A 23,091-nucleotide genomic window follows, 5' to 3' on the forward strand; every position below is an offset into this window, starting at 1 on the left:
ATATAATTCAGGCTTGCTAAATTTTACTTGCGAAATTCGCTCATTAGAAGTCAAAATTTTATCTCATGAGGCAGTTAAGATTAGCCAGTATGTATTAATGTATAATGTGTAATAAACAGAACAGAACGCGTTTATTTTTTGTTCATCGATCTTAAAAACAACATGAACTGTTTATCAGAAGAATAGCCTATTATAAACACATGACTCAGGTGTTCTGCGAATAGTTTATATTATATTTATTTTAATCCAAAAACAGCAGCACCATAGTAATAATACTCGAAAGCAGATTCGGTGAGTCGAACAAGTAAATCTAGAATTTTGTAATATGCGACGTTTTTGCTGAAAGCGTTCTAGTGTAGTGTATGATGGTAGAGTAAAAACCTAAACAACACTGCGGAAGACATCAAATAAAAAGGTAATACACTTTTGACTTAGGCTTGGCAACATATTTACTGCGCTATTTTCATTTATGGACTACTCCCAAAATGTCATTTGGCTAATAAGATCCGTGAGCAATATTATCAACAGGTAGAACGGAGACTAAGGGCAAAGATCGAGACAACACAGACTTATAATTTTTCTCTTTTTTTGCTTAGAGTCATTGTAATCATTTTCGTCGGAAATGAGTTTGAAAACATTAACTTCATGGTACTTCAAATTCTTACGTGTTTAAATTTGCGGTACTTTCAATGATAGCAATTCCTAATGCACCAACGAAAACAACATTTTTATTTAAAAAGGAGATAGAGACGTATTTTTTCCTTTATTAGGTACCTTTTTCGTATATGTTCTTTGTTCTCTATTATGAAAAGCATTATTCTATAGAAATTCTCTAGCGGCCGATCTGCATTAATAAAACTGAATTATTATTTTTACGTTTTTATACCTCTTCTTGCAGAGAACTTTGAATTTGTTTAGTTTGATTAATAAACTAGACAAATTCAAAGCGCATACAAAGGTAATTAGGTTTAAAATCGGGCGTCGACACACTACGATTTATGCTAGAAAAAACCGGTCATCCAGAGCAATGCTTACTGGACGTGAAACGCAAAATATTTTTCCGTGGTTGTTGGTACACGGTATACGCGTACCGCATTGACTCTCCAAGGTCTTATTATGAAAATTACTGACTGAATTAATTTTACTGTACTTGTTGTTTTTTTCAGAAGTGTTAATGTTTTTAATCTAGTGATATAATACTTCACTCTTCCATATATGATATTCTCTACTTCCCTGCCCTTAGCATTTGACCAATAAGCATTACTCAAATGGCTATATTCCTTTACAGTAGAAACATTGAATCTATTGCAAAATGTTTCCTGGATCATCACCAGGTGGCAGTGAAGTTCTATCCGAATCGTGTCGTCTGCTACTAGTATAACAAATTTACTGTCTGTGTATGTTGTTTTGTGGTCGTGTCGGGGCGCAATGGTTGACTCTTTGGTGCGTTGAGCATTGGATACATGTGCATCGTCAGCCCCCTGGCGGAACCGCTCCAGTCGACTTCGTACTGTGGGTAATGTTTATTAGCGATTGACATTGCCTTACCGTTGAGCAACAACTATTGATGGGATCAGTATTGCGGCTTGTTGTTCGATCGTGCATAAAGGTGGTAAGGGATGCTCATTGTATGCATATGTCTGTTGTTGATTGACCAGCTACTGTGTAGGGACAAGGGTAAGCCAGCCTTAACCCTTTAGGCTCATTGTGGTCCATTCATATAGGTAAAAATAGTTATAAAAAGCTTGCGTACCGTTACCGGATACGTTCAACAGTGCACAAAAAGAAAAAGGGACCCGTTATAGTTTTTTGTTTGTCTGTTTCTAAATCAGTCATTTGCAATGGATTCGTCGATGACGAGTAAAAAGTCCGCAAACTCAAAAGGTTCGTCACGTCGCCCGGTCGGCGTCACGCGTCAAGTGTCGAACGTTAGTGCCCGAAGCCGATCCACTCTAAGCTCAGGTGGAAGCCCCAAGGTGGCTCGTAAAGGTTCAACACCTGTTTCTCGCACGGAAACCACTTCAGGTCGTAGTCCCGTAGGCCCTAAAAAACTGGCATCAAGCGCAACTATCAAACAGACGCGAAAGACTACTGACCATACTGCTGCAGGTCAGGCGATACACGCGGAGAAAGAACGCTCTCAGGACCACTTAAAACCTTTGAGTGGTGTTGATAAGCAGACTTCATTAAATTTAGCTAAGGCCAAGGTCAACGTCGGCAATCGACAAACAGAAAAGCCGAAGACGAATGGCACTCCCAATACCAAAAGCGGCTTGTCGAGTAGGTTATCATCTGGTGCTGAGACCTCAGTCAACAAGACGAGTACCCCTAAAGAACGTAGCGAGGAAAAAGGTGAACAGCTGCCTCTGAAAAGGGTGACAGGGCGGGATATCAATCGAAGTTCAGCGCGGGGAAAGACCATTCGAAGTGATAGCTCAGACATGGACGCGGCGTCAAAGCTTGTTAGCGCAAAGATATATGAACTACGAACTGAATTGGTAAACAATAGTCTGATAACGGCTCCAATCAAGGATTTTATTGGACAGGGTAGCGTTGAAAGTTTTGTGGTGTTACCTCTTGGGAGGTTCTCTCAGAATTCTAAGTCGCTTTGGCAAGCGGCAATGATGGAGCTACTGCTAGAGATCGCAGTTCCCAAACGACGGTAAGCTGTGCTTTTCGATGTTTTTGATGTAGTAACCAATCACTTAGCACCTCGGCTTGCGCACTTAGATTCCAGTCATGATTCATACAGTTGGCTAGCTCTACAACAGTTTGGTAGTTCATAAAACGAATAATCTATAAAAAGACTGTAAGGCTTTCAAGAGACTTTATCTTTCTCAACCTGAAAAATTCTGTTATAAAAAAAGAACGATTTCAAATAAAACCGCTATTTTATTATGCCGCTAGTTCAAATTTCTGTAGTGTTATATTTTTTTGCTAGCAGTCGTTACATACTGCACACATCTTGAGGCAGTTATACATCTTAGAACTTTATTACTATTTTTTTTTGCTGGGATCTAGCAAATAAAAGAACGACGAAGTTAAACAAGCACATAGTTTACGTTTAGCAGGATATATTGCTTTCTACGTGTTAAACCTGTTGCATATGGTAAAATCGTTGATTTAATCGATCTTAGTGTGCTAATATGGAATCAGCAAAATCCGTTATTAAAAAATGAAAATCTGTATCAAAATTAATTGAATTCTTATTCTAATAATGTATATCAGATATAAAGCGAAATTTTATCGCATCGTCTGCTTGGCCGTAATCCTTTAATAAGTACAGTATCTCGTTTAGCGAATAAATCTCATAAGTAATTTATGTTTTCGTGCTAACACAAATTCAATAGATAGGCTATTCATTAAGTTCAAAAGCAAATTCGATCATCCTAACTGGACCCTTAGTTCATTCTGTCCTTTTATTCGTTGATAACGGAAGTTTGATATTATTGGAATGATCTACTGTTTTCAGAATTTTTCTGGACTCATCTTTAATCGACCTCGAGAAGGAGAGTCTTCGTAGCCATGCGTTCGTTCACCGTGGGGATGCAGGGGTACCTGAAGATATTGAGATGCTTGAAAATACGGTGCGGGCTCCGGGTCCAACCCTTGTCTTTGCTCCTTCTCCTGACGTTGCCGCTATTGAAGCAATCTTTAGCGCATACGAAGAACATAATCGCCTTTCGGAGCTACTTATTATCGGCTATAGCTTGCATAAGTTGGTTGCCGACCAAGCTAGCAGTTCCGGTGGTACCGCTTGCGAACCCGTGTTTTCCGCGTATTCAGCCCCCAATAATGAAACCTTTAAAGCCACTACATTAAAACGCTTACTCCGGAATATCAAGGAGGAAACTTTTCCTTTTGACCTATTCCCGCAGAGCGCTTTTTCGCCGTTCTTCGCTGAGCTTCGCGGCTATCGCGTACATAACTATTCGTCCAGCCTTGCTGAGAGCGGTTTGCGATGCAGCCAAGACATACGGGCAGCCAGCTGTGATATGCTCCTTACCGATCGCAATGGAAGCAATGAGGATGTCATGGCAACATCGGGACCTAGTGGCATGCTCAAGGCGGCATTATCCGCTCCCAACAGCGCACCACCTTTTGCTAGTAGGATGCCCACGGCTCTTCTCACCGTGGGAGCACTTTGCTGCGGTGCCGGGCTTGCTTGGATGTTTATAAACCAACGCTAGATATGGGATTACATAACAGCGACAGAAAATATCTTTGGTACATTTATATGATGACCATGATGTGTACACATTGGTGTACGGCCATCGTTATCATTAACTTTCGATAGACGCCTCTACTTCCATGGGGACAACTTTTCGGGTCTCTTCGAACTTAAGGTAAAACGGAAAACGCCAGATTTTTCCATGGAATCCTTTGTACCGCTGTAGGTCTACGATTAATGGTACTTTTTCACGTTAAATATTTGAAAAAATAATGATACACTGAGATGAACAAGCAGCTTTTGTTGATGGTCAATTTTTATTTTAAATATACATTCTGTTGTAGCTGCCTAAGTGACCATTATGGAACCTCCTTCATAGTATTTACAATTGTATATTTAACAATTATACTTCGCATTTGTATGCGAAGTATAATTGTTAAATTCGCTCGAAGTTCGAAATTCGCTAAGCGAACTTAAGTTTAAGTCCCCTGTTTGTCAAAACTTTCGCTCATTTAACGGTAATATTCAATGTATTGATTAATATTGACTGGAGTTATGCTTTCGCTGTATTCAAAGACGTGTCTATAATTTGTTTATTTATTGTGTTCAAATTGCATTTGTACTCAAAGGGGAGTGCACACTACAGATGGCTTCGGCATTTACATTAAAATAAATCACTCATGTGGCAAGCGCTGATGGAAGCCAGATTAACGGCTAACATATTTAGTCTAATTGTTCGGGACATTACAGTATTAACTGTTTTAAGAGGTACTGAACGTCTCCTATAAGCGGTGTGAACTCCACCGAGTAGTATTAGAGACTGTTGGATGACTTTTTGCAACCGTTACCCCTAAAATATCGCTTTCTTGCTATATTACGATAATTAAAAATTAGGGAAATTATTGTCGCACTTACTAATGCATTTAATATAGATTATACCAATATATTGTTTGTTGATGTCTGGGATGTCACATTGTCGAGACTAAACTCGTCTTAATTCATTTTTGCTGTGTACGCATACCACTGACTTGTCAACTAAGAAAGTAGTATTCTTATAGAGACATTATTTACACTCTTGATATGTGATTAAAGTTATGGGTTAAGAGACTTTATTTCCGCTTGAAAGCTGGCGAAACATTAATGCTTAGGAATTGCAGTGTTGTATATCATTTTTGTCATATATTTTTATCTAAGTCGCTCGCTATATTTAATTGAACTAGGCCGTTTTAGGCCAAGCTTATGATTCTATTAAAATTAAAAGATTTGCTAGCCTTAATGGAATTTAAAAATAAATGTTAGTGCATCGACATACTGCATCCAGCGCTAATTACACGAAAATATATAATTAAACATTATTAATATATCCACGATATTGTATCTATTATATTTTATCATCTTTTTTTTTATTTTTGTTTGCTCGTTTAGGCTCTGTTTTGAAAAGATCTCCATGGAACTAGCAAAATTTTCAGTGACCTTTCGGGTAAACCTTTTTTTTCGATGTTCAATGTTGCGTTCAACTGTTCGTTTCTGCGACTATTTTTGCTAGAGCAACAGTGACTAGTATGTATACTACTATTGAAATGTACTATTTAAAAATAGTTGTGATTGTTATCGCTATTATACTCGTTACTAGACTGGCGGTTATTATTCTTATTATTATATGATCAAAAAATAACGCGTGCAAAGTGAATTCTTGTAATGTACAACACCTATAAAAGAAGGCTCAGAGTACTATCATAATAAAATATATGCAACATGCAGCCAAGAATGTGTGTCAAACTCTGGGATACGACAACGATGACAAAACTGTGTATGACTCATTGTGCCTTTCCTTCGTTGCTTACTTTTGTCGACAAATCGCTGAATGAATGTTGGAAACGAGCCTTATCAACAACGTCATATCTTACACAATTGCTAAAGCTTATTAAGCAAAAAAATACGCAATCAAAGAAAGCGCTATGCTGAATTATTTGATCAGAGTAAGTTATAGACAGTTTAGCCTTTAAAAAGGGTTACACCAAAGAACTATATGAGTTCATTACCGTCTCTAAGAAAGAAGGTAAATATCTTTTTTTTTAATCTTTTTTGCATAAGCAAATTAGGACGAAATGAAAAGAAAGAAAAACTAACTCAATGAACTCATGTAGACAAATTAATAACATATAGAATTCAGTAGGGTAGTGCAAGAGGCAGCGAGAGTTGGCTAGGATGATTCTAATCTTTAAACACTAAAATCAACACCCACAGAAGCAAAAAACATGTTTTAGATAATAAGCGAAAACGAAAAAGAAACTAATTAAAATAGTTATTAAATGTAAAGTAATAAAAATGGCGAAAAAATGTTCCAATATGGTGTGTTATTATGAAAAGGTCATAATCTATTGAACGGTCAGTGTCTTTTTGAGCCTATTCGCTTTCTACCTTTAGACGAAACGCTTCTTATATTAGAAATTAGCGTATTTTGATTTCAATAATAGATCATCGTATAAAGCCTGTCACATCTACAGATTACGTAATCCTCGCAGTAAAAGCACGCGATAAAAAGGAAAGTGGATGCAGAATCATTTACTCTGTGTTTGTTCATGCACTATGTTCTCAAATCGAAATACAAACGTATGTATAGACTTGCGCATCATAGAAATCGATACGTGTACAACATGCTATCCTAGACGCACGTACCCAGAATGATTTGGATTTGACCTGATTTCCTTTTGACGCTGTAGAGTAACGCTTTGTAATTTATACTTATATACCTTCGTTTAACGCCTGTATGCATTGTCACGTTCTATTGTTTTACAAAAAAAGGGAGAGGCAAGGCCTAACTATATGTCGTCACTGACGCTTTGGGAAATTCTTTAACGAGCAAATGTTGAATGCTTTCCTTGTCAGAGATCTGAGAGGGTTAGCCTGAAGTCAAAGTTCCATGCAATGAGATCTTGGCGCAGATGCATTAAGTGATTTTGACTTATCGCTTCACGATCAGCATCTAACAAATACAGAAAATTTATCACGACAGAACTTCAATTACAATTTAGGAGAATATCTAAAATCCAGCGAATTTGTACGCACTGCTAGCATTTTGATTTTTGGCCTGAATTTTCAGATGGGAGATTTTGTATTGGTAACAAAATCGCGGAAAAGTCGATCGAAGGTACTAACGACTGCTACAGCGGCCGGTACGTTCACCCTAACTACGTGTATCCGAGGTCATTAACGTATCTGGTTTCATCTGCCAAACTGAAATTCTAAGCACCAGTTAATACATTTTTGCACTATGAGTTTTTTTACTTTATTAAAATTAGTTATTAAATTTTTTAATTGAGTACCATTTGTCTCTAGTGAGCGGCAATCAGTGTCTACAAGAAACCGAGCCTGTAGATGACGCTGTCGTAAGATCTGACCTAGAACGGGCTAAACAGGAATTAGCTTCGTCGGAATACTGGAACCAAGTCAAAAACGTTCTCGGAACAGATTCTTTCGAAGTTCTCGTTTGCTTGGGGCTTGGTCAGGTATGTTTACAACGATTCTCTATCTGCTATCTAAATAGCTGCGCGATTAGGTTTAATTTTTTTTCAATTTCAGTTCTATTCACCTTTACTGAGTCAATGGTAGATATATATAATACACCTTAGAAAACGTATTTTCAGTGTTCAGTATCACGTCTAAAATATAATAATGCAACGTCTCCCTGACAGACAATTTATTCGATGAGTTCGTGGTACTGCCAGAACTCAACTGCTATACTTTGAAGCAATACGTAAACGTTGATTTTAAAGCTTCTCCTATGTACATACAAAATGCTAGCCTTTTTCATAATTTAGATTGGACTTACAAGATTGTATATTGATTAGCGGTAATCGATGTATGAGGTTAAATCTGCCGAAGCTCTAATCGCAGGTGTCAAAAAGTGGTACTAGCTATTGGTTTTGCACGTACCAAAATAAAAGTGGATACATTTGGATATGATATTCATTCATGATATTTTCACTAGCGGACATTTGGCGTCTTAAAATAAAATGCGATCAGTTCTGAAAAGTTCATATAAGTTCTATTGGAAATGCGGTTGTGCTTTTTGTTACAGTGCCGTTACCTGATTACAAATCTAACTAAATATATATATTTCTTTATCTCTGCCTATCCACTTCAGACATGCTACAGTATGACGTCACGATGGCAAACTGCAATGCTTTTTCTATTGAAGGAGCAGCTCGAACCTTTAAGTTGTGTCGCTTATGATCCCTTGTTTGCTAGCTCCGATAGACGCGTATTAGAAGACGTCGGAATTGAAACCCTTTACGAAAACAACGAGGGCCGTCTCGCCTTTGCTGGCAGGAAGACGCTGTTCTTTATGCCGCACTGTGGTAGACCTCTTTTTAATAGTGTTCTTTATGCCAACAGGTATTGTGTCTGTTTGTTTGTTTACCTTTTTAAACGTATTACATTGTATGGATAAATACCAATTTCAAATCAAAATAGACGCTTTTAAAGCAAGATCGGTACTGTTAAATCTTTTCTGAATGTAAAAGGATCTGATTTGGTATGAAAAGTGGTCGATGTAAATTGAATAAAAAAAGTCATGAAAAATCCATCCGTTTCTAATTCTATATTCATCGTACTGCTCTTTGTGTTTATCAATTAGACATCAGCTAAGTCATATGACAATTTACGGCAATTCATTTCGAACTATATTTGGCAGCGTAGAGTTTGAAAACAGGATGCGGCGAGGAAAATATCCTGCACTAAAAGGATGTCAGGATATATTTGAAGAGGCAAGTAGCTGTGCGAAAACATCGCATTCAAAATAAATTTGGTTAAGCAAACTAATCTTTTGAGAGGCCACAATTAGGTCCGTTTATGCTGTTATTTGTCATTTTGAAGACGACTATTCAAGATTGCTAGCGACTTGAGTAATCAAATGTTATTAGGCTGTTACAAATGAATCCGGTAAATTTTGAGACTGAATAGCTTTTCAACTATGCGCCGCTACCAGATGAAATAACTGGTAAATACTATAGAAAATTGTGCGTGAAAACCGGTTAAGCTTGCTTCAGGAAAATCAACGTTCAAGTGGTGAACGTGGTCAAATCTTTGTTCTTCGAAATCCACAACGTTGCGAAAAGTTCGTTAAATAAAGGTCTCAGCGCAGTATATGAGGGGTGTACACATTTCAAGAACGGAGATGTGTGTTGAACGAAGAAGAACGCAGCATTGAAGAAGGGTCATGGTTCAGTCTCTACGGCTAGCCGGAGAGGGACCAAGCGGGAAAATGGCTTGGACGTAATGCGATGGTAGAACTTGCAAGGGATATCAGAGCTCGCTATGAAACATTTTCCAGAAATAAAACAATGAATGCAGACCGTTATTTCGAGTCTTTTATACTACTTGTAGATCGTTGGCAGGGCAATCGAAAGCACGATGTCTAGCTACTTGTTACCAAATATCAACGTCAGACCTTATAACGATGTCTCAATTACTTCTTATGTTAAGCAAAGGAATATTTGGTGTTGGCTTTAACCCGCTTATCTTTCGATTTAATCCTACGTCATTACGAGGCTTTCTATAGCCCAAAAAGGGCAACTGCTGAGCAAGCATATTCCACTGTCAATTTACACTTAGAAGCCACAAATAGAGAAACTACGTATGGAATCGTTAATGTTTGATATATGGCTGTTCAGAAGCTGCCAGAACACTGGGACAAATGCGTAAAAAATGAACAAGAGTAATTTTATTAGATTAGAAATCATAATTTTAACCCAACTAGTTCAAAAGTTATTCGCTCCAAAGTCTGCTGGATTCGCTTCTAACAGCCTAATGAACGAATGAATGTTTTCGTCATAAAATTAGACACTCAGGTTGTTTTATTAATATTCTTAATTTGCGATATAATAATAAGTTGATTGCTGCATTTTGGTGCTTGCAGCATCAGCGTTGAAGTTAGCGAAAACGATTGCATTTGTGGCACCGTTTTTTAACCGTTATATATAGCACACAAACTTTGCATATTTCAGGTGTCTCTGAAGAATGTGTTCCATTACCAAGACGTGTTTAACGACCTTAGTATAATTCGCTTCAATGCTGATTTAGTGTCAGATATTCCTGATCCTGTCTATGGCGATGAGGATGAAATTATACTAAAACGACAAATGGAAAATCTAGGTCTGCAGTGATTAACGCGTTTTGGTTAATATAAATATATTCCGCTTGCACTAGCGTTTGTATTCTTTAGTTTATTAACAGAGAGGTGGAAAAGAAATCGGACTCCGGAGTTTTTCCAATATAAAACAAAATGCGGATTGTATTCGAAAACTAATGGCAATGTTTCATCATATTTTCAGGAGCCTGAACAATTTTCGAATACCGTTTTAACGTAACTTTCATGGAAATTGATTTATTTATATACTATCTAGTTCAAGATTGCAGGTTATTTAGTTTGAAAGAATCCATAAACGACTATATTATCTAAACATGTATATGTCTACAAAAAGAAACTCGGAAGTTGGGTACTGTTTGAATGTACGACGTTGCGAGCAGTTCCAATGTCACAAATTTTTCGCACTAGAGTTTCAATGTTCTTATAGTAGGTCACGAAATTTTGCACCGTTATAATATAGCATCACCGTGAGATATGGAATTAATATTCATCATGCACCATACTGAGCGGTTTAGTAGTAGTCATACATTAAGGACAACTGGCTTCAGTCAAAAAAACAAGAGTACTGTTGTAAATTTGCGTGAGGTCCGTGACCTATATTACCGGTCTTTACGTCGGTGACAAGAACAAAATAAAAATGACTAGACAGTGCTGTCTATTTAGAAACTAGGCTGTAGAGTTGAAGATATTTTTTAATACTGAAAGAATGTGCTTCTTCCATAATAAAGTTCACATTGTTTAATTTAAGTATTCAACCCGATCAAGTATCTGTAAGGTTCGTAGGTCTTTTAATATGTTCATAAATCACATATGTATAAATCTGTAAAAATTTTTGCCTGAAGAGTGGTCTCCATATAGTGTTATATTCGCCCAGAATACGATAGACATAACGTTTCGCGGATTGAAAAATACAAGAAAACGTTTCATTGGAAAACTACGTTCGAAAATAGCAACACGAAATAGTATGCAAAATATTTAGAGTGGTTATTCCTTCGAGTAACTGATAGTTTAATGAGCAATTGTGTACTATATTTCGCTATATATTTAAAGACATATAGCTAAACAGAAACTTCGTGTTCAAATGATTAACGTTTATGGCTAATTTAATAAAGCTTAATAAAGTTTTCCTCTAGGTGGCGGTTTCAGAGAGAACAAAGATTATAGCCTATATAATTTTAATAACAATCATTAAAGGATCACAATGTCAACTGGAGTTTGCTTCCAATGAAACTAGTCGTACGCCTTCCACATTTCTACCGCGCCCCGCGCTGTCGTTGGTTTTTCTTCTTTTATTATAATACATAGTGAAAGTAATCCCAGACTCCGTAAAGCGTGTGCTGGAAGTCCGGTTTAGAAAAGGGGGGAGGGGTAATGTCAGAGTTTATTAGGCGTCAATCAGGTCTGTTGTAAAGTATCTCTGTCCGCTTGGAGATCGCTGAGAAGATGACTTCATCCTTTTAGTCTGGCTACCAGCAGTGGTCCCGCACTTGCACGGGGTTACCGAAGAGGCGAATGAGCTTTATAAGATTTCACCTGAATTTATGAAGGGATTGTCTGTCCTAACTCCGTCCGATCTATTTCGACTTACGTTGCCAGCGCTGAAGACATATTTGCTACTCTATGAACGGGTATTCAGCAAACATCACTAGTTTCTGAGTAACTGTTCTGCTAGGTATCGATGAGTGGATTGGCAGTTTTCGCTCCGCGACACGAAATGCGCTTTACACAAAAGCCTGTTTGTGCAAAGGATGTCGCTTCGTTGCCGTTGGTGGCTTCTGGTCCGGGCCATAAGGTTATAGGTGTTGCAAGAAGTTGTTTGGGAAACGGATTGATGGGAATGAGTTGGGTAGGGGTTAAAGGGAAGGCCTCAAAACAGATTTGAGAAAGCTCTAAGTGAAATGAAACTTTGCTTGTGTAGACGCTTACCAATGCGAAGATAAAACAACGGACAGCTAGTTTGTGCTTTTAGAGATCAAATAAAACTCCTTCTCTTATAACAACTTTGGGTAAAATAAAATAAAATATCTGTGCTTAGAGTAATACAGTTCTATTGGACAAAAGCATGAAACGCTATTAAAATTCTGGTTTGCCTACTAGCACGTGGCACCAAAAACATATTGCGTCATATTTGTGCAGATACCTGTAGCCTCCGACAAATAAAAATCCACAGTACCATGTATGATATGGTGAAATCTATGAACATCAAAACGTGCTGTTATCTACCCGGTTTTTCTGTCCAGCCCTTTACAAGCCTCGTTAAACATAGGTCTCGTAATATCAAAGCCAGGATCGATCTCTGCCATATTCTGTCCCGAACACGATGAACCCAAAACACGCAGGGATGATGGAAAGCTGGTATCTGCGTTTTAGATCTTTTGCAAATAGCTGTGTGTTGCCCAGAAAACACACGTATGTGTTAAATGATGAACGGTATAGGTCTACGGAGTGCGTTAAAAATGAACGTTTGAGTTGCTTCGATGAAAAGTGATTCCAAACAATTTGGATCTTATAGAAAGTGATCGGGACTGCCTTTTGAGGTAAATACCTTGCACAAGGAGTCTTGAGGGCATGAAACTCCCACGATAGAGATGATCGATTATCGCATTCGGTTCGGCCGTTTATAGGCAAGATAAGAACCTATTCTCTTACTTTAAAGTCGTTTCGCCGATATGGAGCGTATAGGAGATAATACAGTGGTCCCCAAAATAGAACTTCATGACCTCTGTCTTGTTCTAGACTGATCAACAGTTCAGCGACATCTACGTAACGCGAAAGTTTTACCTGAGCTTGCTGAGCATGAAGCCGGCTCTTTCCAAAGGTGGCAAGATCGCTGGCATACAGCGTCGTTTTTACCTAATCCGTTAGATTTTAAACAGGGAATGATGTGTCATTTAGCAGCAGAGACAATAGCAGATGGTTCAGGCATGCTATGCAACGCCAGTTTATTGAACGAATGGCTCTAGTTAGTCCATGCCGTTATACTTATGAGGTTTTGCTGCGATACTGCCCAGACTAAATGCAAAGTGTTCTGTGAATTCTGCAAATTTTATTGAATTGTTTTCGGGAGCCATATCAAACGCCGGATTAAAATCCGTAAGTATCGTGAAGAACGCCTGCTTTGGTTTAGGACAGACATGGTGTACCTTTTAAAGCAGTATGTCGTACGTTGTAAGGGCAAACGTCCTGTACGAAATCCATTCTATTTAGCCGGAGTACATAAACAAGCTTGCACGAATTTCGTTAGCCGACATGTTAAAAAGCTTGACGCTCGTAATAGCTTTGTTTGGCTATTGTCATTCATGGAGGTTAACTGAGCGGATTACCTTCATTTTTTTTTGATGTGGCTCTTCATTCCGGCTTGTCGATAAATGTCTATGTCGTAAGCAAGCATTGAATAATTTCGGCCAGTCAAGCGCGTTTTTTGTGTTGCGATTTAGGTTTGGTCCAGCCGCTTTGTTCCATTGGAGTTGTTTTAGGGAGCCGAGTAGTTTAAAAACGAACAGTTTAGCTCTTAGCTTTTCACGCATTATTGATGCCTGTTCATTTAAGCACTAACGTACAAAGGAAGGATTCGACAGATAATATCTGCTTCTACGAACATACCTTTGGATGGTCTATTCAGGTTACCAGCAAGTATAAAAGGTATAGATAGCTGGTGAAGGTAGCGCTTGTATGTGCACAGCATATATGTATAAGTAGTATGAATGATCTTATCTATAAATATGGTCGTGTTCTCGCTGCTCGGAGGGCAACATATGCTGTTATGATACTACATATAGTGCCAATCAGTACTGCTGCGTCGTCCTTTGCAATCGCAATGCGTATTTTTGCAAGTCTCTAGTTTCGAAGCATTGATATCTCCGGATTAAGGCGGCCTCGCTCAGCACATAGGTGTGGAGAGGAACAGGTGTCATAAAAAAACTCGGCAACTCAGAATGTTTTGACTCCCAGATCTCAGTGAGTAAGATGACATCAATGCTGGTAAGGGCAAATAGTAATAACGGCAATAAAGAACAAGATTTTTCTCTGACATTCTATTGTACAACAAATATATGGTCTAGCTCCTCCCTCTGGTCCAAATTCGCGATTCTTAGTTGCGTCGATGGCCGCGGCTTCGTCTCCGGCCTTTGCCCTGAGACCGATTCGACTCCCCCTAAAGCACAATTAATTGTAATAAGACGCCTTTCGAACCTCTAAGTTGTCCAGATTTTAGGTACAAATAGTGCCAATTTGGGCATCTTCGTGCTATCAAGGTTTACATGCATATAATTGCACATCCCTTCTCCTCGTTAAACTACTTTTAAATTGCTTGACAACTATACATGTAGGTCATACTACGACGTCTAGCGTGTACGTTTCTATGTAAGCCGCTTAACGATTACATGCATCGCTAGTCTTTCGCAATGAAGAAAAGGTTTTTAATAGCTCTAGTTGTGATAACAATACAGTTTAGGAATATACCTAGCAATAGAACTGAATTTTTGAAGATCTCACTAATCGTATTCTCTTATTGTTCCTAATGAATTATTAAATTAAACACAAAGCTTAGAGGAAAATGTGTAGTAAGAAATAATTTGGTGGTCTACCAGTACAAGATCTAAGATTACTGTTTAAATGAAAACTTGAGAACATGAGCCTGAAGTTTTCGAGTTGGTGCTGCACAGCGCTTTCAGGTTGCATTGCAAACCTCTTATCTTTTTTTTCTGATCAGGCTTAGGACAGAATTATCCGGCGTTATTTATTAAAGTATGACTATATGAACTTTATAGCGTAGTGACAGGTGCTGATTAACCAGTTGTTAAGATGCGCTGATCTACGAAATATTTGATATATATGCCGAAAGAGAGAGCTAGGGCATTTTTAGGCTTAAAGCAGGACCCAAATGGCAGTTAGTTATCAGAATAAAATTTATAGGTCCTTCTCTTCTGACTGATCTTGTTGTCTCTCCGCTGGCTTTTTTGTAGTAATAATCAGTGTACATCACTAAATACAAAACAACTTACAGTATAAGACAGGTTGTAAGGATTTATTAGTTACCGTTAGCATTTACTTATATTTTATTATTTAGGATGCCCGTCTCTTATATCATCATCATCATCAGAAAGTTATGTTGAAGTATGAAGTTTCGAATTTTTAACACTCTAAGTTATCCTAAAATATAGTTTTTCGAGTTTAAGAGAAAGTCTTCTTAAGAGAAAGCAGTTCTATAATAAGACGTTAAACAGTTTTATTAGAACGTTCACGAGGCTATTAGTCGGAAGGCCGTTCTCTTATTGGGTTTTCTACTCATTTCATCAGATAGGGACATGTGTAGTTGCTGAAATGAAATGCTTTGCAGTGCACCTGGGACAATAAGAAAAAGGGTGTCCCTTGACCTCTTATCACTCTTTTGTGAGCGTTAACGTCCTCGGGACACAGGCTACCAGGCACTTAATTTAAAATAGTTTAACACTCGTATGCCATACTGGCTTCCCGTGTTTAATCGTTTTGGTGGGCATAACACTGATCAAAATGTCGACTTGTGTCTTGTTCAAAAGTCAATCGTTCGTGAAGTATCGGGTTTTAGACCCAGCTGCCTTTGCCTCCATTGGTAGCGTGGCTCTCCAGTTTCAAATAATCGGCGTATGGGTTGACAATATAGAGTTGCACCAGCCCAATCGGTCGTCTTCCAAGGTGGGGTGAAGCAAATCTCAGCACGGTGGGTCCGTCTGCTCCATTCGGCGCGAAGAATTGCTTCCATGCCAATATCAGTCTTTTACAAAAATCTACTATAAAAACGTGCGTTTCTTTTTTTATACTTCTCTTGCCGAACTGAGCAAAGAACTCAGTTTGGGATGTTCGGCCTGAACACGCAAAATGGTCTAAACTGGCAAATATGAGAGAAAGGGGGTTCAGGAGGGGAGCAGAGAAGGAATTGGGAAAAGTCCAGAACGAAGAGGAAGGCTAAGTCTCGTTCAATCCGCTTTGAAAAAAAAGGCTTTGAATTGTTTCCCACCTCACCAGCTGATACTGGTCTACTAAGCGAGCTAATACACGCTTCGGGTTCCATTGAATACAGTACGAAGTAGATAGACTATGCCAGAAACTAAAGCCGGATCTATGCGTCGAAACGTCTGCTGACAGATGTAGCACACAGTTGATGGACTGTTTTCAACTTTAAGGATAGAACAGTACAAGCTGTACGTTAAAGCCAAGTATCTACACTCTGAATATAAGAAAATGAATACGTGTGTGGGATCCATATTGGAAAGTCGATCTAACTTAGAAGGTAGACAGTTTTTATAAGAGGGAAAAGGTAAAAGAAGAAACACTCAACTAATACTAATCTTGCGTCATTCACACATGAGGAATTTGAACCGAAAGGAACTTATGCTCCAGTTACTTAAGGGCACTTCTTTGCTTGCGGAATCTGGCTACATTATTTTTAAAAGTCTTTGTCGGTGTCTAGAAATAAAAGAGATTTCTACTAAAGAACAATACTACTAAAAAAAAAATAGTATATGCAAAATACATTTCCCGCCTTCCGGAGCAATATTAAACTCAATTTTCTAAAGACTATGTTCAGATTTTAGTTACCGAAGTAATAGGCGATATGATCTATGCTCATTGCTGTATTCTTAACTACTGAAGTTAAAATGACTAGGAATTTAATTTTCGACTTCCTCAGTCTTCAAGAGTTATTTCTCAACCAAGAGACTTCACACCTGCTTCGTAGTCTGAAAAAGCTAAGTCTAGCGAATGAGACCTTTTGCCTTCCGAATTGTTGCCTGAGTAATATTAGTTGAATTTGAAAAGTGAATAGGCTACAGCTCGTGATGTGACGCCATAGGGGATTTATTTAAATGTGTATCTTGCTCCCGCTAAACATAAATGCCAAGCAGGTAAAATGTCTAAAAATATATCGAGCAGGATATCATAGCTGGAGGCGGGCCGGGTTTAAGGGCCCTTTCCAAGCGCATGAGTATTTAAATAGTGGAAGTTGAGGCTGGAAATTTATTTGCACACTTAAGTTAGTACAAGAGTTGCGCAAAGCGGATTATTAATAAAGCTTCCAGATTTCGTCGAGTCACGAACTTTCTGTACACGAACTCTTACTTTGACTATACGATTAGTAGCTGCCGTGGAAATGTAAGGGAGTAATACACGAATTTCGCATGAGTTTTGCGTGAATTTTTATTAACGAGTAAGCATATGTTGATTCATTTGTAACGATATCTGACTTGGTGCATCTACTGTAATTGGAAAGTATCTCGCGGCAGGCAGGTGTTTCACCTATTCAAGTTAAACGAAACACTGGTTATCGGTAGGAAACAGCTCTAGCAATGATTCATTGCTTCCAAGTGTAAGCAGCATACAAGCACGCGTTGCCTTGTTTAACAATAACAATAATAATAAACGATTTATCTGTTGTATACGTAATGCATTCGTGCTAATGCTGGTATCAATCGCCTGACCTGTATGGGATTATACATGGAGTTGATTGTGTTAAGTTAATCACCCTATTAATTCTGTGTGCTCTGTACACATGGGAGTTGGTCGCTGTTCTCGACAAAAAAAATTGTAAAAAAAACCAATGAACTAACAATGCTTATAGAGGTGCCCTCATCTTTCAATTCTTTACCGATGAAGTTTTGCTCATATGAAGAAACCAATGCATGCTTTTTACTTCTGTTGACGCGATCAGCAATCAGACGATGCACATCAGAATTTCAGATCAACAGCTCCAGTTAGATACCTAAAACCTTGAATTTACATAGTCAGGGTTATAGTAGAATCATATTCGACCCAACATCCTATTTAATCGCGGTAGCGACCATTGGGTGATTGCGCAATCTTAACTCAAGAAAGCAGACTACATCCAATGTCGAAGAACAAATAATTAGGGTTTGATAGTACGTGGAATAAATGCCAGAACAATCTTATCTTAGGCTTAGCAAACTTCAGCCAATCTAATGAATGATTAATCACACTGTGCACGTGAATATACCGTAAATTTGAGATAGCTTAGTCCATCACAGATAGGCTAAGGCCGGGCTACGAATAATGGAGGCTTGGACTATTCTCTTGTCTTGTTTCATTTGCGGCTTAATATGACCGTACGATATATCTATTGGCCAATGGTGGAGCTTAAGGCACGTACGAGGAGTGGCCTAGATTTTATCCTAAGGATTTGAGAAGTTCGGTCTTGAGAACTAGTTACGTCACGAGGCTGACACTATTGTTATCACTACCGTTTATCCCGGGCACGCCTGTGTACGCACGTTCAAAAAACGCCACGGCCGTCGGCTTCACAGTTCAACAGTTGAGACTGCCTTCCATTGTAATTTAGCTGCATCTTATATATTAATCTTATTATTCTTCTTAAATACTCGGTTATTGTTCCGATGTCTCCACCCCGAATAAAATTGGATACTGCTGACACATAGATTCTATTCAACTATACATATACGTTGAGCTTTGTGAAGCAATAAATCACGGTCTGCACACTTTGCAACAGGTTCGCGAAAAATGGGTGTAAAGGGATTTGCGGACTGGGTTTCAGTGGTCTTGTCAGGGTCGTTGTTTCTTCTGGATGGCACTTGGTCATTTCGTATCAAGTGATATTGGGCTCGTCATCTGTAGAATTATCCGCACGCAAATATCACTTGGTCTTCGGTTCGTTACCTATGAGCTAAGTATCATAAGAGAATGATGAGTTAAGAGGTGAAGATTTCACTCGGTGCTGAAAATCAACGCTCAGTAATTACGTTTCTGTTTGTCAAAAAATAAAGCTGATAAAACCCATAAAAACATTTGGCAACGAAAGATTTAGCTAAATAACAGTTCATCACGGATATAATCATTTTAATAACCCAATCTGGAAGATCAGCCTGTCGCAATCGTGGAAGCTTTTGAGCAAAGCAGATCGTGGACAATGCGTTCCCTCCAAGATTGATACGGGCTTTCTTGATACGACGTAGACTCTCTCTCGACATAGCAACAACGAATAACGACGCATGGGATCCCAGAGGCTGTGTCCATAGAACATTTGCGCAATTATGGAAACGGAAATCTTCGTGCGACGCCCGATGAAGCAGGGGTTAATAGGTGCCATCTGTGAAAGAAAAATTAAGACAATTAAAAGAATGGCGTCGAACATGAGAAAGTGATTACTGCGGTAGCGTTTAATGGATTCGGGCGTAAGCTGATGTTAATTTTTGCGTATTTGTTAATTTAAGTTAATGATCGGAAAAGCGAAATAGTCAACGCGGATAGATGTCCCATCTCATTTCGTAGATGTGTGATGTGTACACCGACCGAAGGCAATCAGTCATTTCACAACAGCATGCGATCTCATCGCTGCGCTTCAACATAAGGAAGCAAGATCGAGGTATGGCATTAACACCGATAATCTTCAGATTTAGGTCCGTGTAACTTGAATCGCATTCATGCAAAGGGGTGCAGGTAGCGTATTTTACTGTCGATTCCTTCAAATAAGTTGCTAGTGAAAAAAAAAAAAAACTTGTGCCACCTCTCACATGTTGAGCTGGTGCCACTCGAAGGGTTGAGATAGCTATATTTAGATGGTTCGATTATTCTAGACATGCAATTCCAGCCTTTACTCATATTGTATATATTGCTGTTTTCGATTGTCGTTTGTAACACTTATTATAATAATAACAATTTCAAATAACAAATACAATAATATTTGTTGTTGCATAATTTCCGAGTCAGGCTGTTGTCCGACGTCAATCCCAATCGGACCGCACTCGTTGGAAAATGCTGCTTGCTCGTTAAGTTGAAATATCAATATCATCAACTTTTGCGGATGGTCCAAGGGCAACGTTGCAGGCTGGCCAACTTATCTCGAATCGGTAGCGAATCGCTTAACATGTTTAGACCGTTCGATTGCCCGCCAGGAAGCCAGCTTATTCGTTTGTTCAAACCAACAAAAACAAACGCATCAGACTCTACTGCGGCTGTCAAGACAAAGGCAGAATGACTAACGCCCTTCATCATTCACGTCGTTCGCCGCTCCAGCCCGCGGAAAACGAAAACGAACGAGTCAAATGAGCGTACGGCTGGCGGTAGCTCATCCGAATAGCACCAGCAAACCATCCCAACCCAACTCAGCAGGCTGCTGTCAAATCAGTGGCCACGTGTGGCTATTCTGTATCGGAGACTTCACTCGAATCAGAACTTGACTGCTTCAGACCTTGGCCCAGGCGGAGTTGGTGCGAAAACAGACTGCGAAAAAAATAACCGTCGACTGAGAGAACGGATGTCGATCACGCATGTTATAGAAAAGGCCGTGAAAGATCTCATCAGCGATTTAGTCTTTTGTTGAAGACCGATTGATCAGTCAACCAACTGCAAGCGGCTGACAATTGAATCTGCTTTGTCCACACGTAGTTTGTCGCCCTCAGCTCCAAGCGTCTCACATGTTTTGTTTATAGTTGTGTTATTTATAGTTAGTGAAGTTAACGAGTGATGTAGTAACTAAGAAAGTAACGTACATTTAGAATGGACAAGGGTAAACTGGCAGTAAATGCAGTTTCATTAAACGGGAATAGTGGATTGTTGGGTGTGGGTGTATAAACGAATGAATTCGATGTTTACAATATATAGAATCTGATATACATAAATTTTGTTTGAGTAGTAGTTCAAGGTGACCGGCGGACTACCTTTTTGCATTCTCGATTTCTACAAATCTGATTTGTACAGGTTTCGAGATAAACTAGTCTCTCGCACGTCAGCGCATAGCTGGACTTGTTTGTAACATAGCGTCGACTAATAGTAGGTTAATAGGTTTGGAGTAGCTAGAGCAGCGTCAGCTGTACGCATATATTAGACGAAGGTAGCGGCTGCTTGAGCCCGTATGGTATCTCGCGTTGTAGCGTGGTAGTCACTCACGTGATTGGTAGTAGGAGACACGTCATTGAAGACAAGCGAAAGCCCACAAACGTACTGACTGGAATATTGAAGGAGGTGTTGGCGGCCCTAACAGCTGGCAGCGGTAGGACGAAGCAGGGCTGGACAGATATGCAAGATTTATGATCGTTGCGCAGATCGTGACAGCTGCCACCGCGGTATACATAGGCGTGCGTCGGTCAAACGCAGTAAAGCGATGAAATGGAATGACGCACAACCGTCGACTTGGATTGCTGCTGGTGTTTTGCCCTTCTACCCTGCGGCCTGAGGTAGTCATAATTCACCTCTTTTCTGTCTCGATCCCAGGCACTAACGCAAAAACACTACAGCAGATCTACTAAAGATACAACACATAAAGGAGGAAAACAAAGAAAAACAGGAAAACACCAAAAACAGCTAACTCAATCGTTCTGTTAATACCAATATCCATATGCGATGACATAAAGATACTGTAATAGCCAACCAAAAACTTACTACTTCTTCACCCATTTGCGTGTTTCTTCGTTTTATCTGCTCTGGCCAGTATGGTCATCGCTATCTAAATTCGAATACACGGGTTATTTTAAGAATGGAGGAGATTTGTATATACATAAATGTCCTATGATTATATAGCACACTCTGACGGTATTGGTCCAAATCATCAACGATCCTAAGCTACAGTCGCTGTCTATTGTACATAACTAACACTATACTAATCTCAAAGGCTGATGTCAGCCAAGCGGCATTGCATGATCTGAAGACCATTGTATATTTATAACTAATAATTCACAGACGTAATCAGGAAGCTAGTTGAATGGCTGATGGCTACAAGAACTGCCACGAATATGGAAAACAAGGTAAGTGTTAGAATGATTTTTTAATGGGGAGACCCTTATACTACGAAAATCCATCTAAAATGTAGGGTAGCATTTAAATAAATGATCATTGGCACACACACACACACACACACATACAGATCTTAAACTGTCCTTCGCTGTTCGGTGCGTGCATATTATGCATCTAATGATAATATTCGCTGGACTATCACGTTATTCGCATGGAATCCATCTACGACCGAGGTGGCTTGCTACATTGCCTAGGTTAAGCCTAAATTATACGGGAATGGGCGGTTACCATTATATAATTAGCTGAATAACGAATATGCAGTGAGGTAAGCATGAAGCAGCGTAAATAGACAGTCTTCCTTAGAGGCAGTAACCGAGAGACGAAGATCGGGATGCTTTTTTCACTGTAGGTGGCATTCGAGAGTGTTCCCATCTTGGGATAATACTGACCATCTTTGTTAGAGTCAGTCGATACGAGTATATAATAGCCTGGTTATTTCTAGTTGTGGGACGTGGTTAGATTAGTCTGCAGGTTTCTTTAGGATACATTCTACTCTCTCTCTATCTCTCTATATACATATAGAGTTCTAGTCTTGTAGTTAGTTCGGACAAGAAATGCGTAAAAGATCTATGCGTACGCAGAAAACTGAGTGAGGTTTACCCGAGTAAATAGCCCAACCGTTATGTAGAAGCCGTAAATAAAAAATAAGTGGCTCCACTCGTTCACTAGTTCAAATTTATAGTTCATCGTCATGTCAATTTTGGGCCATGGTAAGTTCGGTCTATGTACGGTATATCGACGATATGCTACGGGCACAGCTATTTTGAGTATCGCTGAAATATCTATTCGATACCAAGCAGCAGTCACACGGCTTCCTCTCAGCTGGTTCAACAGAGTAACCGGTCAGTTGGTAAAGCTAATGAAATTGTCGTCTCGTTCGACAGGGTCAGAACAGAAACGATTTAAAAACAAGGTTTAGCTGGCGCCGCTATTCCACCTCACATCTCCATTGTCAATCAAATATTTACCTAGG

At 39.1% G+C, this 23,091-nt stretch overlaps 1 protein-coding gene and 1 long non-coding RNA gene across 9 annotated transcripts; one reads left to right on the plus strand and one right to left on the minus strand.

The window, feature by feature from the left end:
- Positions 1-1,371: 1,371 nt before the first annotated feature.
- Positions 1,372-11,072, plus strand: LOC111246267 (uncharacterized). Of its 8 annotated transcripts, XM_086987840.1 has the most exons (9): positions 1,372-1,516; positions 1,833-2,662; positions 3,473-3,587; positions 7,275-7,347; positions 7,511-7,680; positions 8,319-8,569; positions 8,811-8,940; positions 10,180-10,327; positions 10,507-11,072. In XM_086987840.1, the coding sequence occupies exons 1-9, from the start codon at positions 1,400-1,402 to the stop codon at positions 10,512-10,514; spliced, it is 1,842 nt and encodes a 613-aa protein (XP_086843966.1). In that variant the 5' UTR covers positions 1,372-1,399; the 3' UTR covers positions 10,515-11,072. The 8 variants fall into 8 exon arrangements, with proteins under 8 accessions (XP_086843966.1, XP_086843968.1, XP_086843965.1 ...); XM_086987842.1 differs by lacking the exons at positions 10,180-10,327; positions 10,507-11,072 and adding an exon at positions 9,223-9,533; XM_086987839.1 differs by having other exon boundaries at positions 1,373-1,516; positions 10,180-11,072.
- A 6,021-nt stretch (positions 11,073-17,093) lies between these two features.
- Positions 17,094-21,574, minus strand: LOC147758454 (uncharacterized). The gene is made up of 3 exons (XR_015326965.1): positions 21,216-21,574; positions 19,175-19,416; positions 17,094-18,993 (listed from the first exon to the last, which is right to left on the minus strand). It is a non-coding gene; the product is annotated as an uncharacterized LOC147758454 (long non-coding RNA).
- Between the last annotated feature and the right edge of the window lie 1,517 nt (positions 21,575-23,091).

Source organism: Varroa destructor, unplaced genomic scaffold (genome assembly GCF_002443255.2).
Source record: "Varroa destructor unplaced genomic scaffold, Vdes_3.0 BEIS01000001.1, whole genome shotgun sequence".
NCBI lineage: Eukaryota > Metazoa > Arthropoda > Arachnida > Mesostigmata > Varroidae > Varroa > Varroa destructor.